Consider the following 22,909-nt stretch of genomic DNA (forward strand, 5'->3'; position numbering starts at 1 on the left):
GGGGATGAATCTGCGAAACCTACTAGCGTTAAAATTTTACTTCTCTCAATTGTTTGGCTTCCAAAACATATTCAACAGATTCAAATTCAATAAATATTTACAAAGAACCTGCTAGGTAGAAGGTATATATTATTAGAATGAGACAATGCCTACTAAATGTTATTGCTGCCAGGCTAGTGACTCATGCCTGCAATCCCAGCACTTTGGGAGGCCGAGACAGGCGTATCATGAGGTCAGGAGGTCGAGACTAGCCTGACCAACATGGTGAAACCCCGTCTCTACTAAAAATACAAAAATTAGCTGGGTGTGGTGGCGCATGTCTGTAATCCCAGCTACTCAGGAGGCTGAGACAGGAGAATCACTTGAACCCAGGAGGCAGAGGTTGCAGTAAGCCGAAATCATGGCACTCTAGCCTGGGCAACAGAGTGAGACTCCATCTCGAAAAGAAAAAAAAAGTTATTGTTGACACACCAAGTACATTAACATAAAGTTGCCTCATTATACATTAGATGTTATTTCAACAGAGATTAAAATTATACCCAAATTACAGATCAAATCTATATCCCTGACTTAATTTATTACATAAAAAGAAAAACATATTTCCTTCAGGTGTAAAGAATATTTTATTTCAATACTTCAGTATTGAAATCACCTATCACACATATCCACCAACTGATATTTCATTGTCCATCTCTCAGGAGATATTCAAAGTGAGATTAATGTGATGAAGCATTCTCAGCAAACCTAGAACACTGTACTTCATCTTCAAATTTAAGTCAGATCCTTTAATAAGTTACTTCTTAGTCAACATTTTATAGTACTTATGAAATAGTGCAATACATCAATGAGGTATCATTTAAGAGGCGAATGCTCTATAGATTTGGATTTGTCATCCCAATTCCTTGACATTCAATAATATAAGTATCTTTAGAGGCATCTTCTTCATCTTCTGATTTCTTCACAATAAATTTAGCCTGAAATCAGAAAAGTATATAAGTAATACGAAGAGAGATGAAGGAAAGAGCCCACAATTCCAACTTATGTAGGCAGAGAGTTAATGTCAAGCCCATTTTATTGAAAAACCTACAGAAACACAAAAATCAAATGATTCCTGAGAAATTCAATAGCCTAAAGACAACGCATGTTGCTGCACAACCATGGTTAGATACCCGTTGAGTTTTGTCCAAATACATATGCCTGGGCCCCTTCCATACACACTGGATTAGAAAACTCAGATGTCCAGCTTAGGTAAATATCCATTTTGAAACCTCAACTGGTAATGATAATGCAACTGTATTCCGTACACCCTAAAATGTTTCTAAAATGTTTCTACTTTTATCTTGTCAGGTAACAAATTACCCTTTAATTTCTTTACATATTTTCTTGCAAGTTTAATTCCCTAAATATATTGTTCAAAAGATCCAGTTCAGAGAAGGTATGTGAGGAGGAGAGGTGGTGGTGATTAACATCTTCCTTCATCTTTAATGTAATGGGTTTAACAACACATTTTTAAATTGGTAACTAAAGTTGGCCTAAAATATTTTGTCTGTATCATTGTATTTTGGTGATTTTTTACTGTCGTTTTTGAGACAGGCTCTTGCTCTGCACCTCAGGCTGCAGTGCAGTGGCATGAACATGGCTCACTGCAGCCTCGACTTCCTGGGTTCAAGCGATCCTCCTGCCTCAGCCTCCAGTGCAGCCGGGACCACAGGGACACCTCACCGTGCCTGGCTAACTTTTTATTTTGTTGTAGAGACAGGGTCTCACTTTGTTGGCCAGGCTGGTCTCAAACTCCTAGGCTGAAGTGATCCTCTGGCATCAGCCTCCCAAAGTGCTGGAATTACAGGCATGGGCCATTGTGCCTGGCCTATATCACTGTATTTTAAAAACATGATTTTTAAAGCAAATGTGATTCATTTTAATAAAACTAAATTTAGTATCAAAACAACTAGCCAGATGCAGTGGCGCACATCTATAATCCCAGCTATTCTGAGGTGGGAGGATCACTCGAGCTCAGTTCCGGAGGCCAGCCTGAGCAACACAGGAAGACTCCCCACAATTCCCATCAATGTTTTAAAAAAAAGTCAGAACAATAAAATAGGCTGATTGAGTTTGTGGCAAAAGAATTTCAAATATGCCTAACATCTTAGGATTCTTGGACGTACAATTTGGAAACCATCACTCTAGGGTCTTACTGAATGAATAGTAATGTTCAAAAATTCTTTCACTTTCAGCATTACAGCAGTGGTAATTACTGACACACAGTGAACATTTGAAATTACTGTTGAATGAATAAATGCTGAATTCTGAGCTAGATAACCAAGTTATTTAAGTATATATATTTGTATGCTTTACATATTTTTCAAATTAAAAACATTATATAAATATGAAACACAAGTAACAACTATGAAAATCATTTCTAGCCTATACATAAGCCTACTTAAAACTACAAGTATGTAGACCTGAAAGGATTGTAGCAGGCCTATCTAGCTTAATTCTCATTTTACAGATAACTATCTGCATTGAGACAAAGAAAGACAAGAAACTTGCCCCAACTCACCCAGTTATACACAACAAAGCTGAGTAAGATATGAGCTATACACTCAGGTTCACAGCACTTTCCATCATGTATACCTTTCAAATAAGTGTCTACTCTATGTAAAGTACTGTAAAAAGTAAAGAATATAATGAATGAAACTTGATCTCTGCTATTAAGGAGATCAATCTATAAGGAGAGACAGATAAGTAACAGTTATAAATACAGCATAAGTAGAATAACAAAAAAAAAAAAGAGTTAACACATCAAATATATTTGCCTTTATTCCCATCAGTCTTTCCTACAATTTAACAAAAACTTATCTATGCTTCTTAATAACAGTAAAAGTGTATATTATTAAGAATCAAACTGGGTGCAGTAGCTTACAGCTGTAATCATGGCACTTTGGGAAGCTGAGGTGGGAGAATCACTTGAGCCCAGGAGTTCAGGACCAGCCTGGGCAACAGAGGGAGAGCCTGTCTCTCAAAAAAAAAATAGCAGTGCATGGTAGTTCACATCTATAGTACTAGCTAATTGAGAGGCTTAGGTGAAAGGATCATGTGAGCCCAGGAGTTCAAGACTACAGTGAGCTATGATACTGCCACTACAATCCAGCCTGGACAACAGAGCAAGACCCTGTCTCTTAAAAGGAAAAAAAAAAAAAAAAAAGGCCAGGAGTTTGAGACCAGCCTAGCCAACATAGTGAAACCCTGTCTCTGCTAAAAAACACAAAAATTAGCTGGATGGGGTGGCACACGCCTGTAATCCCAGCTACTCTGGAGGCAGAGTCATAAGAATTGCTTGAACTTGGGAGGCAGAGGCTGCTGTGAGCCAAGATCGTGCCACTGCACTCCAATCTGGGCTAACAGAGTAAGACTCTATCTTAAGAAAAAAGAAACAGAAAAAGAATCATATAAACAGGTATAGGGCAGCAACAGTGATTTTGTGTTTGGGACACTTCCATAATGCTTACTTTAAAATTAGTATATATTACTTTAGTCATTTTTTAAAATGCTTAAGATTAGGGCTGGGCATGCTGGCCAGCACTTTGGGAGATCGAGGTGGGAGGATTGCTTGAGGCCAGGAGTTTATAGACCAGCCTAGGCAATGTGGCAAGACCCCATCTCTATAAAACATCAAAAAACTAGCCAGATGTGGTAGCACACACCTGCAGTACCAGCTACTTGGGAGGCTGAGGTGGGAGGATCACTTGAGAGACCAGGAGGTTTGTGCCACTGCACTCCAACCTGGGCAACAGTGCAAGATCCTATCTCAAAAATAATAATAAAAATGTTTAACATTAGCACCTTCCCTCATAAAACTAAATTATAAATTTTATATCTTTATAAAATTACATTATAAAGAAAAAGCAAAATGGGAAATATACTACATGTTACTGAAAGAAGTGAGAAATGAAGCTGTATGCATTAACTGCAAAAAATACAAAGAGTAACAATTTAGGAGAAGAGGAAAACACCTAAATATCAATAGTGGTTTTACTGGCAAGGGAAATTATGAGAAGGCTTTTCCTCTCTGTTTCCTATAAATAAATTAAATTAATTTCATGATGAAATATATATATTATTTTTTTAAATTAACAATCCAGGCCAGGTACAGTGGCTCACACCTATAATCCTAGCACTTTGGGAGACCAAGGCAGGTGGGTCACCTGAGTTCAGGAGTTTGAGAACAGCCTAAGCAACATGGCAAAACCCCATCTCTACAAAAAAATACAAAAATTAGCCAGGTGTGGTGGCATGAGCCTATAGTTCCAGCTACTTGGGAGGCTGAGGCAGGAGAATCTCTTGCGCCTGGGAGGCAGAGGTTGCAGTGAGCCGAAATCGTGCCATTGCACTCCAGCCTCGGCAACAGAGCGAGACCTTTTCTCAAAAAAAAAAAAGAATCCTGTAGGATATGAGCTCATACAATGATAAATCCTTCTTCTTTAAAAACTGTGTGTCAACTCTACTAAATATCAGAGGACTGATGAATATTCAACAAATATTTTATAGCCAACTATGAATCCCTTGTGATTTGATACCATAGTTTACAACAAAACATCTTTACTTACTCTGTAAGGCAATACTGCAGTGATTATAACACGGGCTTTGAAGTATGCTTTCCCAGATTTGCTCAAAGCCCAGCTCTGCCACTAAAAATCCATGTGGCCTTGAACAATTTAACGAATCTCTCTGCCTCACTTTACTCATATGTATAATGGGAATAATAATAAACAGCCACCTACAATAGTTATGCTGAGTAAGGCAGTTCAGATAAATTGCTAAATTAGCTCAGTGCCTGCCACATAGGAAAACAGTGAGTGATAGCAATTATGATTACTATTAAGTTTCCTGTTTATTAAAATTTAACCCAAAATTGACTAAAATAAAAATCAAAATATCCAACCTTGCCAACATAGTGAAACCCCATCTCTACTAAAAATATAAAAATTAGCCAGGTGTGGTGGCACAAGCCTGTAATCCCAGCTACTCGGAAAGCTGAGGTGGGAGAATTGCTTGAACCTCGGAGGCAGAGATTACAGCAAGCTGAGACCACGCCATCGCATTCCAGCCTGAGTGACAGAGTGACACTCTGTCTCAAAAAATATATATATCAAAATATCAATTTCTTTGTCTGATAGAATACTCACCTTTGCTATTTGTTCAGCAAAATGTATAGCTGTTTGCGTATGGAGTGTAACTGGTCCTGTTTTTATTCTGGAAACTCCATTGGCTAATGCCATGAAAACAATCAGCTATTTAAAAAAGATCAAAGAAAAATCTCACACATTTATTCATATTTGAAGTTCTAATTCCACTGTTGCCCATAATAAAAATACTACTAGAAATAAAAATTGCTAAAAAAAAATTTTCTATTTCTTTAGTTTTCTGGAAGTCCTCAGAAGATGACAGAAAACCCATGTTACCCTAAGTCTGTGAGTATACAAAAAGGCTGGGTAGCAGCTCTCAACACAAAATTTTTAAAATTAACATTCACAAGTAAAATATAGAATATTAATATATATACTTAGACCAAACAACTCTGCAAGTTGGTATATACAATATGGCGTTTATTCTACTCTCTAAAATTACATTTTAAGAGCTGAATAGACGGACTGATACTGGGAGTTTAAAGTAGACCTGGACAAGAAAGAGACTAGAAATAACAGAAACTGTCTTAAGGAACAGGTCAAGAAATCTTGAGAAATATATTCTAAATGTGGACACTACTGATTTGGGATTAAGGAGATAAAAGTATGGTAGAAAGGAAAATCTATACTGATAACAGACCATAAAGAAGGTATTTGGAAATATTCATTATCATTTCTCACTGTGAGTGAACGTGCTAAGTCTGAGAGGTCTGTGACAGGTCCAAGTGGAGATGCTGACAGGCATAGCGGATATAATGAGTAAGGAGTTAACGAGAAAAGCCTGGGCTTTGGATATAAATTTGGAAATTGTCAGCATAAACATGATACTTAAGCCATGAGACTGCACAAACTAAGAAAGGAAGTAACTGCAGAAAAAGAAAACAAGCATAAGCTGAAGTCTAGGGGCTCAGCAAAATTCAGAAGTTGGCTGGGCACAGTGGCTCATGCCCTTAATCCCAAAACTCTGGGGGGCCAAAGTGGGAGGATCACCGGGCGCCAGACTTTAAGATTGGCGTGGTCAACATACTGAGACCTCATCTCTATAAAAAGTAAAAAAAAAAAAAAAAAAAGTTTTAAATTAGCTAGGCATGATAGCATGTGCCTGTAGGCCTAGCTACTCAGGAGGCTGAGGCAGGAGGATCACTTGAGGCCAGGAGTTCAAAACCAGCCTGGGCAATACAGCAAGACTCTGTCTCTACCCCCCCAAAAAAAAAAAAGTTGTCAAAAAGATGAAAACAACAATAAACTAGCAAAGGAGACGAGAATGTATGGCCAGTGAGGTAAGATAACAGTATTTCAGAAACCGAAGGAAGACAAGACTTCAAGCAGGAAGAGGTGATCAATTGTGCAAAATGCTGTAGACAGGTCAAGTAAAATGAGGGCTAAAATTTGAGAAATATAAATTCCAGAATTTTTTTTTTTGAGACGAAGTTTCATTCTTGTTACCCAGGCTGGAGTGCAATGGTGCGATCTCGGCTCACCGCAACCTCCGCCTCCTGGGTTCAGGCAATTCTCCTGCCTCAGCCTCCTGAGTAGCTGGGATTACAGGCACATACCACCATGCCCAGCTAATTTTTTGTATTTTTAGTAGAGACAGGGTTTCACCATGTTGACCAGGATGGTCTCAATCTCTTGACCTTGTGATCCACCCGCCTCAGCCTCCCAAAGTGCTGGGATTACAGGCGTGAGCCACCACACCCAGCTCCAGAATATTTTTTAAAAATATTGAAGTAGGACTTGTTAATTAGTGTCTGAAAGTCAATTATTAAAATTGATATTCAATCTAATTACAACACATTCAAATCTAACAGTTTAGAGGGTTTTTAACCTAAATGTGTCATTACCTGATCTTGAAGATACTCATCCACAGTACCACCATGTCTAAGATTTGCTAATAACATTTCAGCAGCTTCAATTCCAACTTTATCTGCATTTACACCTTAAGATAAGCACAACATTAAAAAAAAAACTAAATTAATTATTAAGAGACAAAAAGTTTGATATATCCAGTTAGCAGTGGTATACAACTTTAAGGCCTCTGACCCACTCAATGCACCTTTTAGAGTAAGATTTTTAGTTATTTAATATTTGAGTGTTTAGGATACACAAATGTCTTATACCTTTAAATGTACTAGTGTAGGAAAATATAGGCTGCATTGGTCCTATTTAAAATGTACTAATTTATAAAGCCAGTTTACAAAGAAGTTATGACCCTATAATGCTATGCCTCAATTTCAAAATTTAAAACTTGCAGGCAGGCATGGTGGCTCATGCCTGTAATCACAGGACTTTGGGAAGCTTGAGGTGTGAGGATCACTTGAGGTCAGGAGTTCAAGGCTGGCCTGGGCAACACAGAGAGATGCCATCTACCAAACAAACAAAGAAACAAACTCCCTTTCCAAATCTCAGAAAAACATGCATGTTACAATTAGTCTGCAGGTAGTTCCATCAGAATTAAAGAGTTTGGCTTGGTGCAGTGGCTTACGCCAGTAATCCCAGTGCTTTGGGAGGCCGAAGCAGGTGGATCACTTGAGGTCAGGAGTTTGAGACCAGCCTGGCCAACATGGCAAAACCCTGTCTCTACTAAAAATGCAAAAATTAGTATGATGGTGCATGCCTGTAATGCCAACTACTCAGCAGGCTGAGGCAAGAGAATCACTTGAACCTGGGAGGTAGAGGATGCAGTGAGCTGAGATTGTGCCACTGCACACTAGCCTAGGTGACAGAGTGAAACTCTGTCTCAGAAAAAAAAAAGAAAAATTTTTTTTTAAATTGAAAGTCAGGAAATTACATTTTATGTAAGAAAGAGCATATAACATTATCAGATCAAATATTTTAGTTTTACTTCCTCTAAGATTTGAACAGGTATTAGCTTATTTTAAATATAAGTCAAAATATTTACCCTCTTGCCCTACTTCCTATCTCTCCATACATATCCCAAATCTTTGGTACAACACTGAACACAAAACAAGTCTGTCAGAAGTAGTAGAATGCTACATTATTGTTTTAAGGTATTTAAACTAAAACATTTTTGGCTGCAAATTAAAACCTCTTATAAAAACTGAAAATGTGGTTAGTTTTGTTTCTGTTTCATATTTGCAAATTTACTGGAATATATAATTTACTTGATTTAGAATTCTAACTCTATTAACTCTATTTTTCTTTGTTTTTCTTGTTTTCTTTTTTCCTTTTTTTTTTAGAGACAAGGTCTCACTATGTATTGCCCAGACTGGTCTCAAACTCCTGAACTCAAGTGATTTTCCCGCTTCAGCCTCCCAAAGTGTTAGAATTCCAGGCAGGAGCCACCACACCCAAGAACTCTATTTTTCTTTACAGTGGTCATAATAATATATTAAATTACTCTCTTTATATTATCAATTGGTCAAGTATTTACGTTACTGAATGAAATGGTTTGAAACATGTGCTATGAATCTTGACTTCTTGTTAGCCACTGCCATTTCCTCTTCTAGAAGAGGATATTTATAAAATATCTCTTACCACACTAGCACATAAAAAGCTATTAATAATAACACAGGTTGAGTACCCCTTATCCAAAATGTTTGGGACTGGAAGTTTTCAGATTTTGGATTTTTAAAATATTTTGGAATATTTGGGCCAGGCACAGTAGCTCATGCCTGTGATCCCAGCAGGTTGGGAGGCTGAGGTGGACAGATCACTTGAGATCAGGAATTTGAGACCAGCTTGGCCAATGTGGTGAAATCCCATCTCTACTGAAAATACAAAAATTAGCCAGGCATGATTGTGTGCAACTGTAGTTTTAGCTACTCGGGAGACGGAGGTTGTGGTGAGCCGAGGTCATACCATTGCACTCCAGGCTGGGTGACACAAGAGATTCTGTATCAAAATTTAAAAAAAAAAAAAAAAAGGAATATTTGTATATACATGAGATAGCTTGGGGATGGGACCCAAGTCTACATATGAAATTCAGCTAAGCATGGTGGCTCACACCTATAATCCCAGCATTTTGGGAGGCTGAGGGAGGCAGATAGCTTGAGTATAGGAGTTCAGGACTGGCCTGGGCAACATGGCAAAACTCTGTCTCTACCAAAATAGCCAGGCATGGTGGTGCACACTAATAGTTCCAGCTACTCAGCAGTCTGTGGCAAGAAGATCTCTCGAGCTCAGGAGGCAGAGCTTGCAGTGAGCCAAGGACGCACCACTGCACTCTAGCCTGGGTAACAGAGTGAGAATCCCATCTCAATAAATACATAATAAACAAACATGAAATTCATTAATGTTTCATATATACTTTATACACATAGCTTGAAGGCAGCCTCATACAATGTTTTAAATGATTTTGTGCATAAAACAAAGTGTTGTGGCATATTGGCACTTGAAAAGCTTCTGATTTTGGAACATTTCAGATTTTAGATTTTTGGATTAGGAATGCTCAGTCTGTAGGAGTATTGCATACCCACTATTTACCTACCATGCTAAGTAACAGAAGCCAGATCCTTTGCTAAGGAGGCATTTAAAAATACACATACATTAAAGAATTAGAGGATAATTAAGTGCTAACTCTATGGTATAAACTATATACCCAACAGGAGTTCAGAAAAGTAAAAGATTAAATAGGTGCTAGAATAATTTAAGGTATTTAAACTAAAACGTTTTTAAGAGATGGGATCTTGCCATGTTGGCCAGGCTGTTGTCAATCTCCTGGCTCAAGCAATCATCCTGCTTCAGCCTCCCAAGTAGCTTGGACTAAAGCTGCATGCCACCTCACCCAGAATATTTTTTATGTCAAATTACTTTGTCCTTCCTCCTTAGCTCTTACGTTTCTATCCAGCTAACTTCTATTTACCCACAGAACCTGCTGGAGGACCAAAAATGGCAGAAGCCAGATTTGGGGTCAATTAGTCCCCAGAAGGATTCACTTTTCTTCTATGTTTCTACGGTACCCTGGGGATACCACTATCATAGAACTTGTCTGTTTCCTCTGCCAGAATAAGCCAGCAGGCAGGAATCACAGCTGTCACTTCTGAATCCCTAGTACACAGTACCCAGCACATTGTGGTAACCAGTAATATAAACACACTCACACTTCTCCAATGCCTGCCAAGTACTCATTACTTGTAATATGTCTGCTCCTACTCCCCATTTTATATTTGTATTCTCTTTGCTTCTAAAGACTGTTGTAGATAGTGCATGGAGTGGTTCAATATCCACACTGCACCTAATACATATTTTAGATCACTATTTCTCAAACTTCAGTATACATTAAAAGTACCTGGAAAGTTTTGTTAAAATGGATTCCTGGGCCCCACTCCCACAGATTCTAATTCAATATGTCTGAGGTAGGCCCCAATATCTGTATTTCTAATAAACTCCCAGTTGATGCTGACAAGTTTGCCTGTCTGCCAACCACATTATGAATAGCACAGTTTTAGTCAGAATTCATTTACGTGAGTTCAACTGGAAATGGTGATTTTATTTATTCTCTTGGTCAGATTTGATGACCAACTAGTTCTAGATTTACCAATTGAGCAAACTGAAGAATTCCTAAGTTTTTTCTGTATTCAGTAGTAACAATATGGCTAAACAGCATATCTAAGGTAAACATTTTTATTTATTTATTTTGCAAAGATACGGTCTCACTACGTTGCCCAGGATAGTCTTGAACTTCTGGTCTCAGTGATCCTCCCACCTCAGCCTCCCAAAGTGCTGGGATTACAGGTGTGTACCACTGTGTCCAGCTTGGTAAGCATTTTTAAAGATGCTACAAAGTAGGAATAAAGCAATCAGTGACCACACAAATACCTAGTTCACCTAAAAGTTGCCTGGTTGGTAAAAGTAACTTTAAAGACTAACAAACAGACACATGTAGGTATCTTCTCTCTCTAATATGTCAAGCCTTAAACAAATTTCCCCTTCACAAAAATATTCAAAATTTGAGGTCACCAATGAAATAACTGATGCAGAGAAAAATCATCAATAGATGTTAAAACCACTGGATAATCAGATGGCCTCAAAGATTATTTTGGATCACTAGTTTATTATAAAGGTAAAAAGAACCTTTATAGCAGACAGATCTGGAGGACATACCTCCCTAAGCAAGTGATCACACTGAACCTCACCAGTGAAGGAGAAACTAACATCATGTGCCCCCTGCCATGACACAGTGGAATGTACACAAAATCACCTATGTAGCATTCTTAATAAAAATGTTTAATCTGAATATATCATGAGACATTGAGACAAATTTAAATTGTGGGAAATTCTGTGAGAAAATGGCCTAACACTCTTAAAAATGTCAATATCATGAAACAAACAAAAAAAGGTAATGGGAGTATTCTGTATTAAAAGAGTGAATAAAGAGACTTGAAAAACAAATGCTATGTGCTCCCCCCGCCCCCAAAAAAATCCCACATTGCTCTAACCAATATTTTGGAAATAATTCATTAAGTATGAAGCTACCAGGTGTGTCAGAATATAACAAATTCTTCAGGTATAAAAATGGTATTGTGATTATATAGTTATTGTTCGTTGGACATATATGCTGCAGTACTCAGGGGTGAGACATGGCACTTGCAACTTACATTGAAATGGTTCAGAAATATACACAACGAACTAAGTGTTCATAACTAGTGAATCTAGAAGATTGTATGGAAAACTAGTTAAACTAGTCATTCAACTTTTCCATAGCTTTGACATTTTCCAAATTATAAAGGTAGGAAAAAGACTGAAAGTCTGAAGGTATAATTGACTCTAAAAGACAATCAATTAACTACATCCTTTTAAACTTGTCATCCTCATTCTATAACATTCCAATCCTGACAAATTAAAGAATTTTGCAGTAGCACTGGTAACTATGGACACCCTTCATTTATCTTACCTCGTTTACCCAGCGACGATCCAGCAAACAAACAGCCAGTAGAGGTCTCAGCAATAATTCTATGCAAGAAAAAAGTTATTACTACCTTTACTGTAAATATTCTAAGTTTATGCAAATACAACACAAGAGAACAGTGACTATTAAATAGGCAGAACTAAATCTGGACAGCAAATTGCAAAAGTAAAAATTCTTCATATAGAGTGGCATGATTAACATACTCTATCTTAATCAGACCACTAGTATCCTTTACCACTTGACCAGGAGAAGTTATATCAGATTTTAATTCTCAGGTAAGAAATGTCTGCCATGCACCCCAATATGTTGCCATGTCATCAGCACTAAGCGGTACCATTTCACAGCCACACAGTATTATAAAGGGTTCCAGAATTATCTTAAATAAAAAGGTCATTATGCAGGGACTTAGGTATTATTCTACAGTTTTTAGACAGTATTATTATAAGTAGAGCAAGAATTCACTTTAAACCTTTTAATGGAAATTCTGAATGAGAGGGTTTGATATTTAAATATCCACAAATGGTATTTTTATACTTCAAAAACATCAGTTAAAGAATTTGTAGTAATACTTAAATCTACAACTCCTAACTGGATTAACATAATAGTCTGTTTTTAAAGAGCTCTTTGCTATATTTAATATTTCCTTGTGAACTGATTTCACATTTGAAGTATTTTATACAACTGGAAATATTCTCACAGGACTAGCTTTAAAGCCTAATCATTTCTGATAAGCTTAACCATTTAAGTTCACTATACAAGGAAAGGAATCTTACAATGTAACAAAAGGCAAGCCATCCTCAGAAAAAATTCAGAATAATCACCTTAATTTATTATACTGATGTTTTAGGTAGGAATATCCTTAAAAATACAAATTGAAACTTCTTAAAACCATAAATTTAAGCAAGAAACCCTACAAATCTTTAATTTAATGAGATAATTATTTCAGGGCTTTCAACTAGTGTGTAGGGAAAAGTATTGTCTCACATTATTCCATTTCCATTGCCAAATGCTTGGTCTTTAGGTTCCTGAACAGGCTGGATGTTAACATACAAATCCCTGATCTCCTTTCTGATGCATCTAACTGCTGCCGCTGCCATATCTTTTGCTACCTATTTTGGCAAGACAGAAAAATAGAATAAAATAATTACTGATTATTTGGAAAACTGTTTTCAAGACTTCAAAGACACAGAAAATAATTGGTAACTTTCACATGCATTATTTAATAACTTAATTTTTCAAGAGAGAACACTGAATTTTAAAAAATGTGTATGCAAATTAACTTAATTTTTGTTAATTAATGTATTCATTTATATATATATGTATTTTATCTTTTATTTTAGGTTCGGCAGGTACACGTGCAGGTTTGTTACATGGGTAAATTACATGCCGCTGAGATCTGGTACATGAATGATCCCATCACCTCGGTAGTGAACACAGTACCTGACAGTGTTTCAACCCTCACTCAGCTTCCATCCTCCTCCCATTAGCAGTCCCCAGTGTCTACTGTTCCCATCTTTATGTCCACATGTATTCAATGTGTAGCTTCTACTCATGAGAACATGTGGTATTCGGTTTTCTGTTCCTACAGTAATTTGCTTAGGACAATGGCCTCCAGCTGCCTCCATATTGCCACAAAACATGATTTCTTTCTTTAAAAAAATGTTAAGTTTTCTCAATAATTTCAAATTTTAATTGACATAATACTTACCAAGAGATACATACATTTTACTTCTAAGAACATCTAAACAACTTACTTTAAATGGCAAAACACCAGCAACAAAAGCTCTTCCATATATCTTAGTCACATAGCCACGGTCAGTTAAATTTATAGGGTTCAATTGTTTAACTGGTGACACTCGAACAATCACTTCACCACCCCCTTTCGGGTAATATCCCCTATGAAAAGTATAACAAATGCCCACATAAACTGCATGATAAAAATAAAGCTCTATATTACAACAAAATGACATGTCAATGATATCCAAACATGTAACCCATGGAAAGGTCGGTAATTCCTAAATATTTTAGGTCGGTATTTCACAAAATTTTACCCATTAAAAAAATTGTCTGTACTGTACAATATGATAGACTTGAGATATGTGAAACTATTAAAATTAAATAAAATTTAAAAACAGGTTCTCCAGCTGCACTAGCCACATTTTAAGTGCTCAACAGTCACATTTGGCTAGTGACTACCACATTGGATGGCATACATATGGAACATTTCCCTCAATGCAGAAAGTTCTATTCAACAGTGCTGTTGAATATAAGCTCCTTGAAGACTAGACTCACCTATATTGTTCCTGCTATTTTTCTGTGCCTAAAACAATGTCTGGCACATGGTTAAGTATTCAAATAAATATATGATGAATATTTAAGTAGCAAAACACTAAAAAATTTTAATTCAATTAATTGGTATCATTTATTCTACATCAGATGGTGAGAATACAGTACCCCTCCCCTCAAAGGGCCCACCGTCTGGTAGGAAGATGGCTCCATGCACTATCTACTAGAATACAAGTCAGGCTATAAGAAAGGCTACAACATAGGTGCAAATATGAGTTCTGATTGAGGCACAATCAGAGTTCATAAAGAATTACAAGTTTCATCTTGGAAAAAAACATAGGATTTCTGACTTTTCGGAGAGGAGGGGAAGAATAACATGAACAAAGACACACAACTCCAAAGGCACAAAGCATATTTAAGGAGTAACAAGCAATCATATTGTTAGAACACATAACACATCAAAAGGAGGAGAGGAATGAAGAAGTTAGTTCAAGACTTCAAAGCACTTAAGTCCCATGCCAAAAATTATGGCCTAGTTATTGTGTGGTAGAAGTGAAGCCTTAAAGAGAAATAACCTGAATGCCCAATAGTTTCTTAGGAAAATACTTCTGATCGCATTGTGGAAGACAATCCCTTTTATGACCCCTTAGTGTTTAGTCCAGTTGTCTACACACAGTGAGCATTTAAGAGAATACAATAACACTAGATATGAGGGTACCTCATTGTTAAAATTCCCTTGAAAATATTTTCCCAAGAAATAAATAACCATCATGTGTAACTGCCCTCAAGTCCCTATGCCCCTGCTATTCATTATTTTTAAGCATGAAGTACAATTACTTCTTACAAGAGATGTAATGTATTAAGTGGGTACCAGAAAAACAGTTCTCTAAGGGTCTAAGTTTTCCACTATTTTTAGCATAAGTAATATCTTATAACATTTAAGAAATAAGCAACTTACCTTGTTTTAATGTCACAATTAAATTTGAAACCAAATTTTTCAACAATTGGCTTGAAAACCTGAAAAAATCAGTTTTTATCATTGGGTTAATCAGCAATATTCACGACTTCAACAAGTATATTTATTAAACAAAAGTGCTTTGCTGGCTGGTAATTGGGTGCTATAGGTAAATGGTGTTATAAGAATATGTAGGCTAGTTCCATTTTTTCAAATGAAAAAACTAATATGTAGCTAAATTTAAAAGTTTAACATTTATTTAATCAGAGCTGTGCAAGTCTACCTAAAGAAAAATATTGGAACTTAGGATACTTAATATCAGTGGTTATTCTACACCAAAGGCCAATACTTCCTAATGCATCTCAATATAGTACATTACAAGAAATGAGGGGGTATTAGTGAATCCCGCCTTCTCAATTTTTTTTCTATTTTTTTCTTACCTCTCTGATGCCTGTGAATCAATTTTTTATACAGTTGAAATCTCATTTCACAGACAATGCTTTAACATTAGAAACATAAGCATTTTCCTGACATCATAAAATTATTCCTAAATAATATCTGAATGACTGCATGGCATCTTAGCATAATTTACTTAACTGTTCTCCAAGTTTTCATTATTAGATGATATATCTTATATAATGATAATTATAGTATATAATGCCTGGTTCAAATACCTTTAACATTTATCTTTAGCTGCATTTTGCAATACTGAATTAGGAGTAGTTCTCTTGAAGTGAAAATTACTAGGTGAGGAGAGATTAATTTTTATTATATATCCCACTGTACTAACTTTAAAAAGATTATACCCTATTAGAATGGCAATATTTCAGAGAAAGATGGTGTTTAAGCCTGAAGTCTAAGGCAACTCTTTGAGATCTACTCTAGAGATCTACTTATTCCTCTGGGTTGTCTCCTATGTATACAGGAAGTATACATGTTATTAACCTGCTTTTTTTTTTAAAAAGGGTATAAAAAAACTTAAAAAATAAAAACCTGAGAATATCAAGTGCTAGGAAGGATACAGAACAGCTGAAACCCTCTATCTGGTATTTATTTTTATTTTAGAGATGGGGTCTCACTACGTTACCCAGGCTAGACTCAAACTTCTAAGCTCAAGAGATCCTCCCACCTCAGCCTACCAAGTATTAAATAGCTGGGACTATAGACACACACCACTGTGCCCACTTCAGTTGGAACTCTCATATAGTATTGGTAATAATGCAAAATGATGTAGCCACTTTGGAAGCCAAAACAACCTGGCTATTCATTATAAAGTTAGACATTTGCTTATTATAACAACCCAGCATTACTATTTACCCAAGAGAAATGAAAATGCACAATTATACAAAAACTTGTATATAAATGTTACCAGTAACTTAATTTATAATTGCCAAAACCTGCAAACACCCAAATGCCCTTCAACAGATGAATGGCTATGCAAACTGGTACGTCCATATACCAGAACACGACTTAAGTTTTCATTGCAGACACAAGCAACAAGGGTGAATCTCAAATGTATTACAGTGAGCAAAAAATCCAGATTCAAAGCCTACATAGAGTATTATTCCTTATATGACATTCTGAACAAAAGGCAAAACTATAACAGAAAACAGATCAGCAGTTGCCAGGGGCTAAGGCTCAGGACTAATTACAAAAACGGATAAGGGAACTTTTTGGAGTAATGGAAGTATTCTATATCTTGATTGTGGTAGATGGTTCATAACTGTGAATCACTGTCAAACATCACAGAACTGTACGTTAAGAAGGGTGGATTCAACTGAAAATAATGATACTTTAATAAATCTGGACGAAGAAAAGATTACACTACATTTCTCTCCCACTAGTTATATGAGAATGCCATGATTTTTTATAATTTTTAAACATTTGATCCTAGAATGGAAGGGGCTTAATGGAAAAAAAAAGTCTGAGTTTTCCTCCAAATCATAATTCTAGTATTTATAAAATAACATATTACAATTGATACAATTTATATCACATTTGAAGTGTGTTTTTTTGTTTGTTTGTTTTGTTTTTTAAAAGACAGGGTCTCGCTTTATCACCCAAGCTGGAGAGCCAACATAGCTCACGACAGACACGACTTCACAGGCTCAAGTGATCCTCCCAACTCGGCATCCTGAGTAGCTTGAACAGGTGCACACCATCATTCCTGGCTAATTTTCCTGTGTGTGTGTGTGTGTGTGTGTGTGTGTGTGTATTTATTTATTTATTTATTTTTGTAGAGAAGGGATTTCACCATTTTGCCCAGGCTGGTCTTGAACTCCTGAGCTCAACTGATCTGCCTACTTCAGCCTCCCAGAGTGCTAGGATTACAGGCAAGAGCCACCATTCCTGGCCCCACACTTGAGGTTTTTTAAACAATTCACTATAAACAGTATTCTAAGATACAACAACAACCTTAAAGTAAACATAATTCCCCAACCTCTACTGCAATAGAACTAGACACATTCGGGAGGCTGAGGTGGGAGGATCCGTTGAGCTCAGGAGTTCAAGACCAGCCTGGGCAACACAGTGAGACCCTGTCTCTACAAAAAATAAAATAAAATAAAAATTGGCTGGGTGTGTGCCTGTGGTCCCAGCTACTCAGGAGGCCAAGGCAGGAGGATCACTTGAGTCCAGGAGGTTGAGTCTGCAATGAACCGTGATCATGCAACTGTACTCCAGACTGGGCAACAGCACTGTCCCAAAAAAGAAATGAAAAGTAACGGGCCAGGTGCGGTGGCTCAAGCCTGTAATCCCAGCACATTGGGAGGCCAAATTGGATGGATCACGAGGTCAGGAGTTCAAGACCAGTCTGGCCAAGATGGTGAAACCCCTGTCTCTACTAAAAATACAAAAAAATTAGCCAAGCACGGTGGCAGGTACCTGTAATCCCAGCTACTCAGGAGGTTGAGGCAGGAGAATTGCTTGAACCAGGGCAAGACTCCATCTCAACAACAAAAACAACAAAGGACACCATGAAGAGATAAACAAGAAAGTCACACACACAAAAAAAAACAAAACAGGATATATTTAAATAGAGAATGGAGACTCAGAAGCATGTATGAGATCATCTTAGTTTGTCAACAACAAAAGCCCTTACCATCACTGTATAATCAATCTGTGGTGCCATCTCGGCATTAGTTCCACCTTTCAGATGAAGTTCTGATGATGAAGCAGCAAAGAGAACACACGGCATTGAGACCTGCATCAAGAGGCACACGCTCCTAAGGAGAAGGCAGAAAAGGCTTATTTTCATTTTCTTTTCTTCATTTTATTTGCAGACTCCTAAGTAAGCTATATTATTGTTCATCACTACAACTGAAGCACAGACAACTGTGAAAGCAGGTATATGTCACTGAATTTCTAGTTAAAAAACATTTCAGTGTCTGAATAGTAAAATCCTGAATTTTAAAGAAAGACAGTATTTCACCAAAGGAAAAAATAGGTTTAAATGATAAGCAAACCTGGGTCTGAATCTTCAACTAAACACATTAGCTGTGTGACCTTGGGTAAATTCTGATACTTTTCCTTATATTACAAAAAAGTATAAAAGAAAAAAATTAAAAATAAAACTTTCTTCAGAAGTTTTACAAAAGGATTCTTGAAACTAGCAGTTTGTAAAAATGCTTTCAAAACAGTCAAGGTCTAGAAATACTGAATTGATTATATATTAATTGCTACCATACAACAAGGTACTGTTTCAGGTACGAAGTTAAGATATAGTTCCTATCATTGTGGAGTTCATGATATGATAGAATAATATTTTACACAGCCATAAGAGAATGAGTTCATGTCCTTTGCAGGGACATGGATGAAGCTGGAAACCATCATTCTTAGCAAACTAACACAGGAACAGAAAACCAAACATTGAATGTTCTCACTCACAAATGGAAATTGAACAATGAGAACACATTGACACAGGGAGGAGAACATCACAGTAACATCACACGCCAGGGCCTGTCAGGGGGTAGGGGGCAAGGGGAGGGAGAGAATTAGGACAAATACCTAATGCATGCGGGGCTTAAAACCTAGATGACAGGTGCAGCAAACCACCATGGCACATGTATACCTATGTAACAAACCTGCATCCCCAGAACTTAAAGTATAATAAAGAAACAAAAGAAGAAGAGAAAAAAAAAGAATAGTATTTTACAAAGATTGATAGCTTGGCCAGGTGCAGAGGCTAATGCCTGTATCCCAGCACTTTGGGAGACCAAAACAGGATGATCAATTGAGCCCAGGAGTTTGAAACCAGTCTGGGCAACATAGTGGGACTCTATCTCTACACAAAAATTCAAAAATTAACCAGGGGTGGTGGTGCACAACTGTAGTCTTAGCACTTTGGGAAGGTTGCCTGAACCCAAGAGATCAAGGCTATAGTGAGCCATAATGGTGTCACTGCACTCCAGCCTGGGAGACAAAAAAAAAAGACTGATAGCTAAATATTTCACATGGAAAAGTTTTAGTGAAGTAATCCTTGCTTTACTTGCCTGTTTGGTCCTTATAGTCAAATAATGTTAAAAATCACAAGAAATAGTTACATAACATGAATAATTTTATAAAGTGAAATACTTGGTCATTTTCTTTTTTTTGTCTTTTTTGAGACAGGGTCTTCTGGCATCCAGGCTGGAGTGGAGTGACACAATCTCGGCTCACGGCACCTTCCACCTCCGAGGTGTAAGCCTTAGCCTCCCAAGTAGCTGGGACTACCAGCATATGCCACCATGCCTAGCTAAGTTTTGTATTCTTTTTGTAGAGATGGGGTTTTGCCATATTGCCCAGCCTGGTCCAAATGCCTAAGCTCAAGCGATCCACCCACCTCGGCCTCCCAAAGTGCTGGGTTTATACGCATGAGCCACCGCACCTGGCCTGGTCGTTTTCTAAAGGAGCCATCATCTCCCTTTTCCAAAGTTAAGTGAAAGCAATCATATTAATAAGTAGTTTGAAAGGGAATCAAAATAGCATCCTACCTACCAAAAGATGGATCTTTATTTAACTCACTTACACAATGACGCTTATGTATTGAACTGGGAAGTCTCTATCAGTAATAATGAATTTCATTAATTCAATAAGTATTTACTGGCCAGGTATGGTAGCTCACACCCGTAATCCTAAAACTTTGGGAGGCTAACGTGGGTGGACTGTTGAGCTCAGGAATTCGAGACCAGCTGAAAAACATGGCAAAACCTTATCTCTACAAAAAAATAAAAAAAATTAGCTGGGCGTGGTGGTGTGTGCCTATGGACGATCCCAGCTACTCGGGAGGCTAAGGTGGGAGGACCCATTGAGCCCAGGAGTTACAGCTTACAGTGAGTAGTGATTGCCCTACTGCACCCCAGCCTGGGCAACAGAAGGATACCATCTCAAAAAAAGAAAATATAAGAGTAAGAAAACAAGCTCATAGAAATTAAGCAACTTGCCCAGAACTCAGTAAAACCTAGACTTACGTTACTTAAATGGAACGTAAGTGATACATACCCTGCTGTCTTGGTATCTGCTGTGTGGATTCCACCTTTGATCTTCTCTGGCGTAAAGGTTATTTCTGTTGAGCCAATTTCTGCCCTCTCCAGTTGCCCATCACACAAGTCTCGAATTATTTCCAGTCCAGATAAATGTTGAGGCCTTCAGGTCATAATACTGCATCAAAACGTGCGCATTCAGACTGCCTATATACCCACATTTTATTACAAATTTATAAAACTGCAATGGCAAGAAAACATCAAGGTCTAACCACACAGTAAGTGCCACACATCTTCAGTGTAAACTTCCTTTTGGGTTTTTATGCACCTTGACTACCTGCTAGTAGTTATCATTTTAAGGCTTTCTTGCAGACCAGTTATTTGTGGCTATAAATACATATCCTGATATATTGTAGTTAAATTAGAAGTGTGCAAAAGAAGAAAACTAATATTTACTTTAGCACCACCAGTTTCCCTTACACTTGACTGAATAATCTGTGGTGCCTGTATGGGCTGAACTATGTTCCCTCAAAATTCATATGCTGAGACCCTAACCCTCAGTATCTCAGAATGTGACTATATTTGGAGACAGATCCTTTAAAGAGATAATTAAGTTAAAATGAGGCCATTAATGTAGGCCCTTATACAATCGGACTGGTGTCCTTATAAAAAGAGACTAGGATATACAGAGACACTAGGGGCTGAGTGCACAGAGGAACCACGATGTGAAGAGGCAAAAAGAGAGGCCTGGAGTAAATCCTTTTCTTATGACTCTCAGAGGAAACCAACCCTGTCAGGACCTTGATCTTGGACAGGCTCCAGAACTGTGAGGAAATAAATTTCTGTTGTTTAAGCCACCCTGTGTGTGTGGTATTTTGTTATGGCAGCCCTATGAACTAACACAACACCTACAGCCTAATGAATTGGATTCCCCTGTTGGTGAACTGGAGGGCTGCAAACAACTATGACAAAGGCAGTTAACATCAACATATATCAGCAATTGCCTTTGGTAATTTCAAAACTGTAGATAAGAGACTGAGATCGCTGATTTATTAAAATGTAATAAATATAGAATACATACAAAGAAATCAGTGTGGCTTCAACCTGAGTCCTCTTCTAACAGGTGCATATACCCAAAACTCAACTAGTGGCATGCCCAGCTACCCAGACAGAAGAAATAAGGTCAAGTGTCAAGGTGTTTTCCTCTTCACAAGAAATAATTCTAGTCATAACAGCTCTCTGGAGGTATGAATGAAAGCTGGAATAACACGTCTCAGGATCCTAAAACTGCAGCAGCACAGAATGCACTGGTTAAAAAACAGGGTTTCCTCTGGCCTCACAAGCATTTCTGCCCTATATATCTTGCCTGCTCATACGTACTATTCGGATATTTGGAATGCCCGGTGAGGTGGGAAAACATTTTAAGAGATAGCTCTTTAGCAAAATGGGACTATTTTAGCCAAACAGAGAAAACTCGAGACCATTTCTAAACTCACCCCCTCGAGGCTTCCAAGACCTTACAACACAGGCCACCGCCCAGGCAGAGCGTCCCGGCCCCGGATCCCCCCATACCTGCAGCCAGGACCTTCAGGGTTCCACCACTCGGACACCCGATGCCCCAGCCCAGCAGCCCTGCGCCTGATCCCCGGATCCCCAAACTTCACGCCGCAACTCCCCGGCCAGCCAGATTTACCTCAGGCCTGGCGTGCTCCGGCCGGCTCGGATCTTCTGCACCCGCAAGGGGAGGCCCAGGAGACAGCTCAAGGCCGTAGAGACTCTCAGGATCTGGCCGCCCTGCAAAGGGTGGGATACATGGAGAAGAGACGTAAGCACACCAATGGTGAGAACTCCCTTCCTTAGTCTGGCTGCAGCCCCCGCCGCTTCGCTCTGCACTCACCCCTTCCATGATGCTGCCATCAACTTCCACCCGCGGCCCCGCCATGGGGGGCACCTTGGGGCCCAGCCGACAGCGACAAAGCCTCCGCCGGAACAGAAGGAAGAAGAGACGTTGGCTCTCGCCCAGTAGTTCAGAAATCTCGGTTCACGGCTGGGACTGCAGGAGCCTGGCGAGAAAGCGGAAGAAGCGACGCCTCTAGGGGAAACCGGAGTCAGCAGAAAGGAACCCCGGCTCCCGCTGTTCTACAGCCAGTGC

At 38.1% G+C, this 22,909-nt stretch overlaps 1 protein-coding gene across 2 annotated transcripts; it reads right to left on the bottom strand.

Moving 5' to 3' along the window:
- Positions 1 to 604: 604 nt before the first annotated feature.
- On the bottom strand, positions 605 to 22,893 carry RTCA (RNA 3'-terminal phosphate cyclase). 2 transcript variants are annotated; one of them, XM_002751137.6, is made up of 11 exons: positions 22,655 to 22,893; positions 22,451 to 22,551; positions 20,777 to 20,920; positions 18,399 to 18,522; positions 15,302 to 15,360; positions 13,812 to 13,953; positions 13,042 to 13,166; positions 12,043 to 12,101; positions 7,031 to 7,125; positions 5,187 to 5,291; positions 605 to 974 (listed from the first exon to the last, which is right to left on the bottom strand). In XM_002751137.6, exons 1-11 carry the CDS (start codon positions 22,697 to 22,699, stop codon positions 873 to 875), a joined length of 1,101 nt encoding a protein of 366 aa, XP_002751183.1. In that variant the 5' UTR covers positions 22,700 to 22,893; the 3' UTR covers positions 605 to 872. The 2 variants fall into 2 exon arrangements, with proteins under 2 accessions (XP_002751183.1, XP_009000026.1); XM_009001778.5 differs by lacking the exon at positions 5,187 to 5,291.
- Positions 22,894 to 22,909: the final 16 nt, after the last annotated feature.

Source organism: Callithrix jacchus, chromosome 7 (genome assembly GCF_049354715.1).
Source record: "Callithrix jacchus isolate 240 chromosome 7, calJac240_pri, whole genome shotgun sequence".
Lineage (NCBI taxonomy): Eukaryota > Metazoa > Chordata > Mammalia > Primates > Cebidae > Callithrix > Callithrix jacchus.

Bases quoted from the DNA above. Each gene is read 5' to 3' on its own strand.
- RTCA (XM_002751137.6), bottom strand. From the start codon at position 22,699: ATGGCGGGGCCGCGGGTGGAAGTTGATGGCAGCATCATGGAAGGG. The intron at 22,552-22,654 runs GTGAGTGCAGAG...CACCCTTTGCAG, and splicing joins ATGGCAGCATCATGGAAGGG to GGCGGCCAGATCCTGAGAGT. The intron at 13,167-13,811 runs GTAAGTTGTTTA...TTGCCAAAATAG, and splicing joins CTGGTGTTTTGCCATTTAAA to GTAGCAAAAGATATGGCAGC.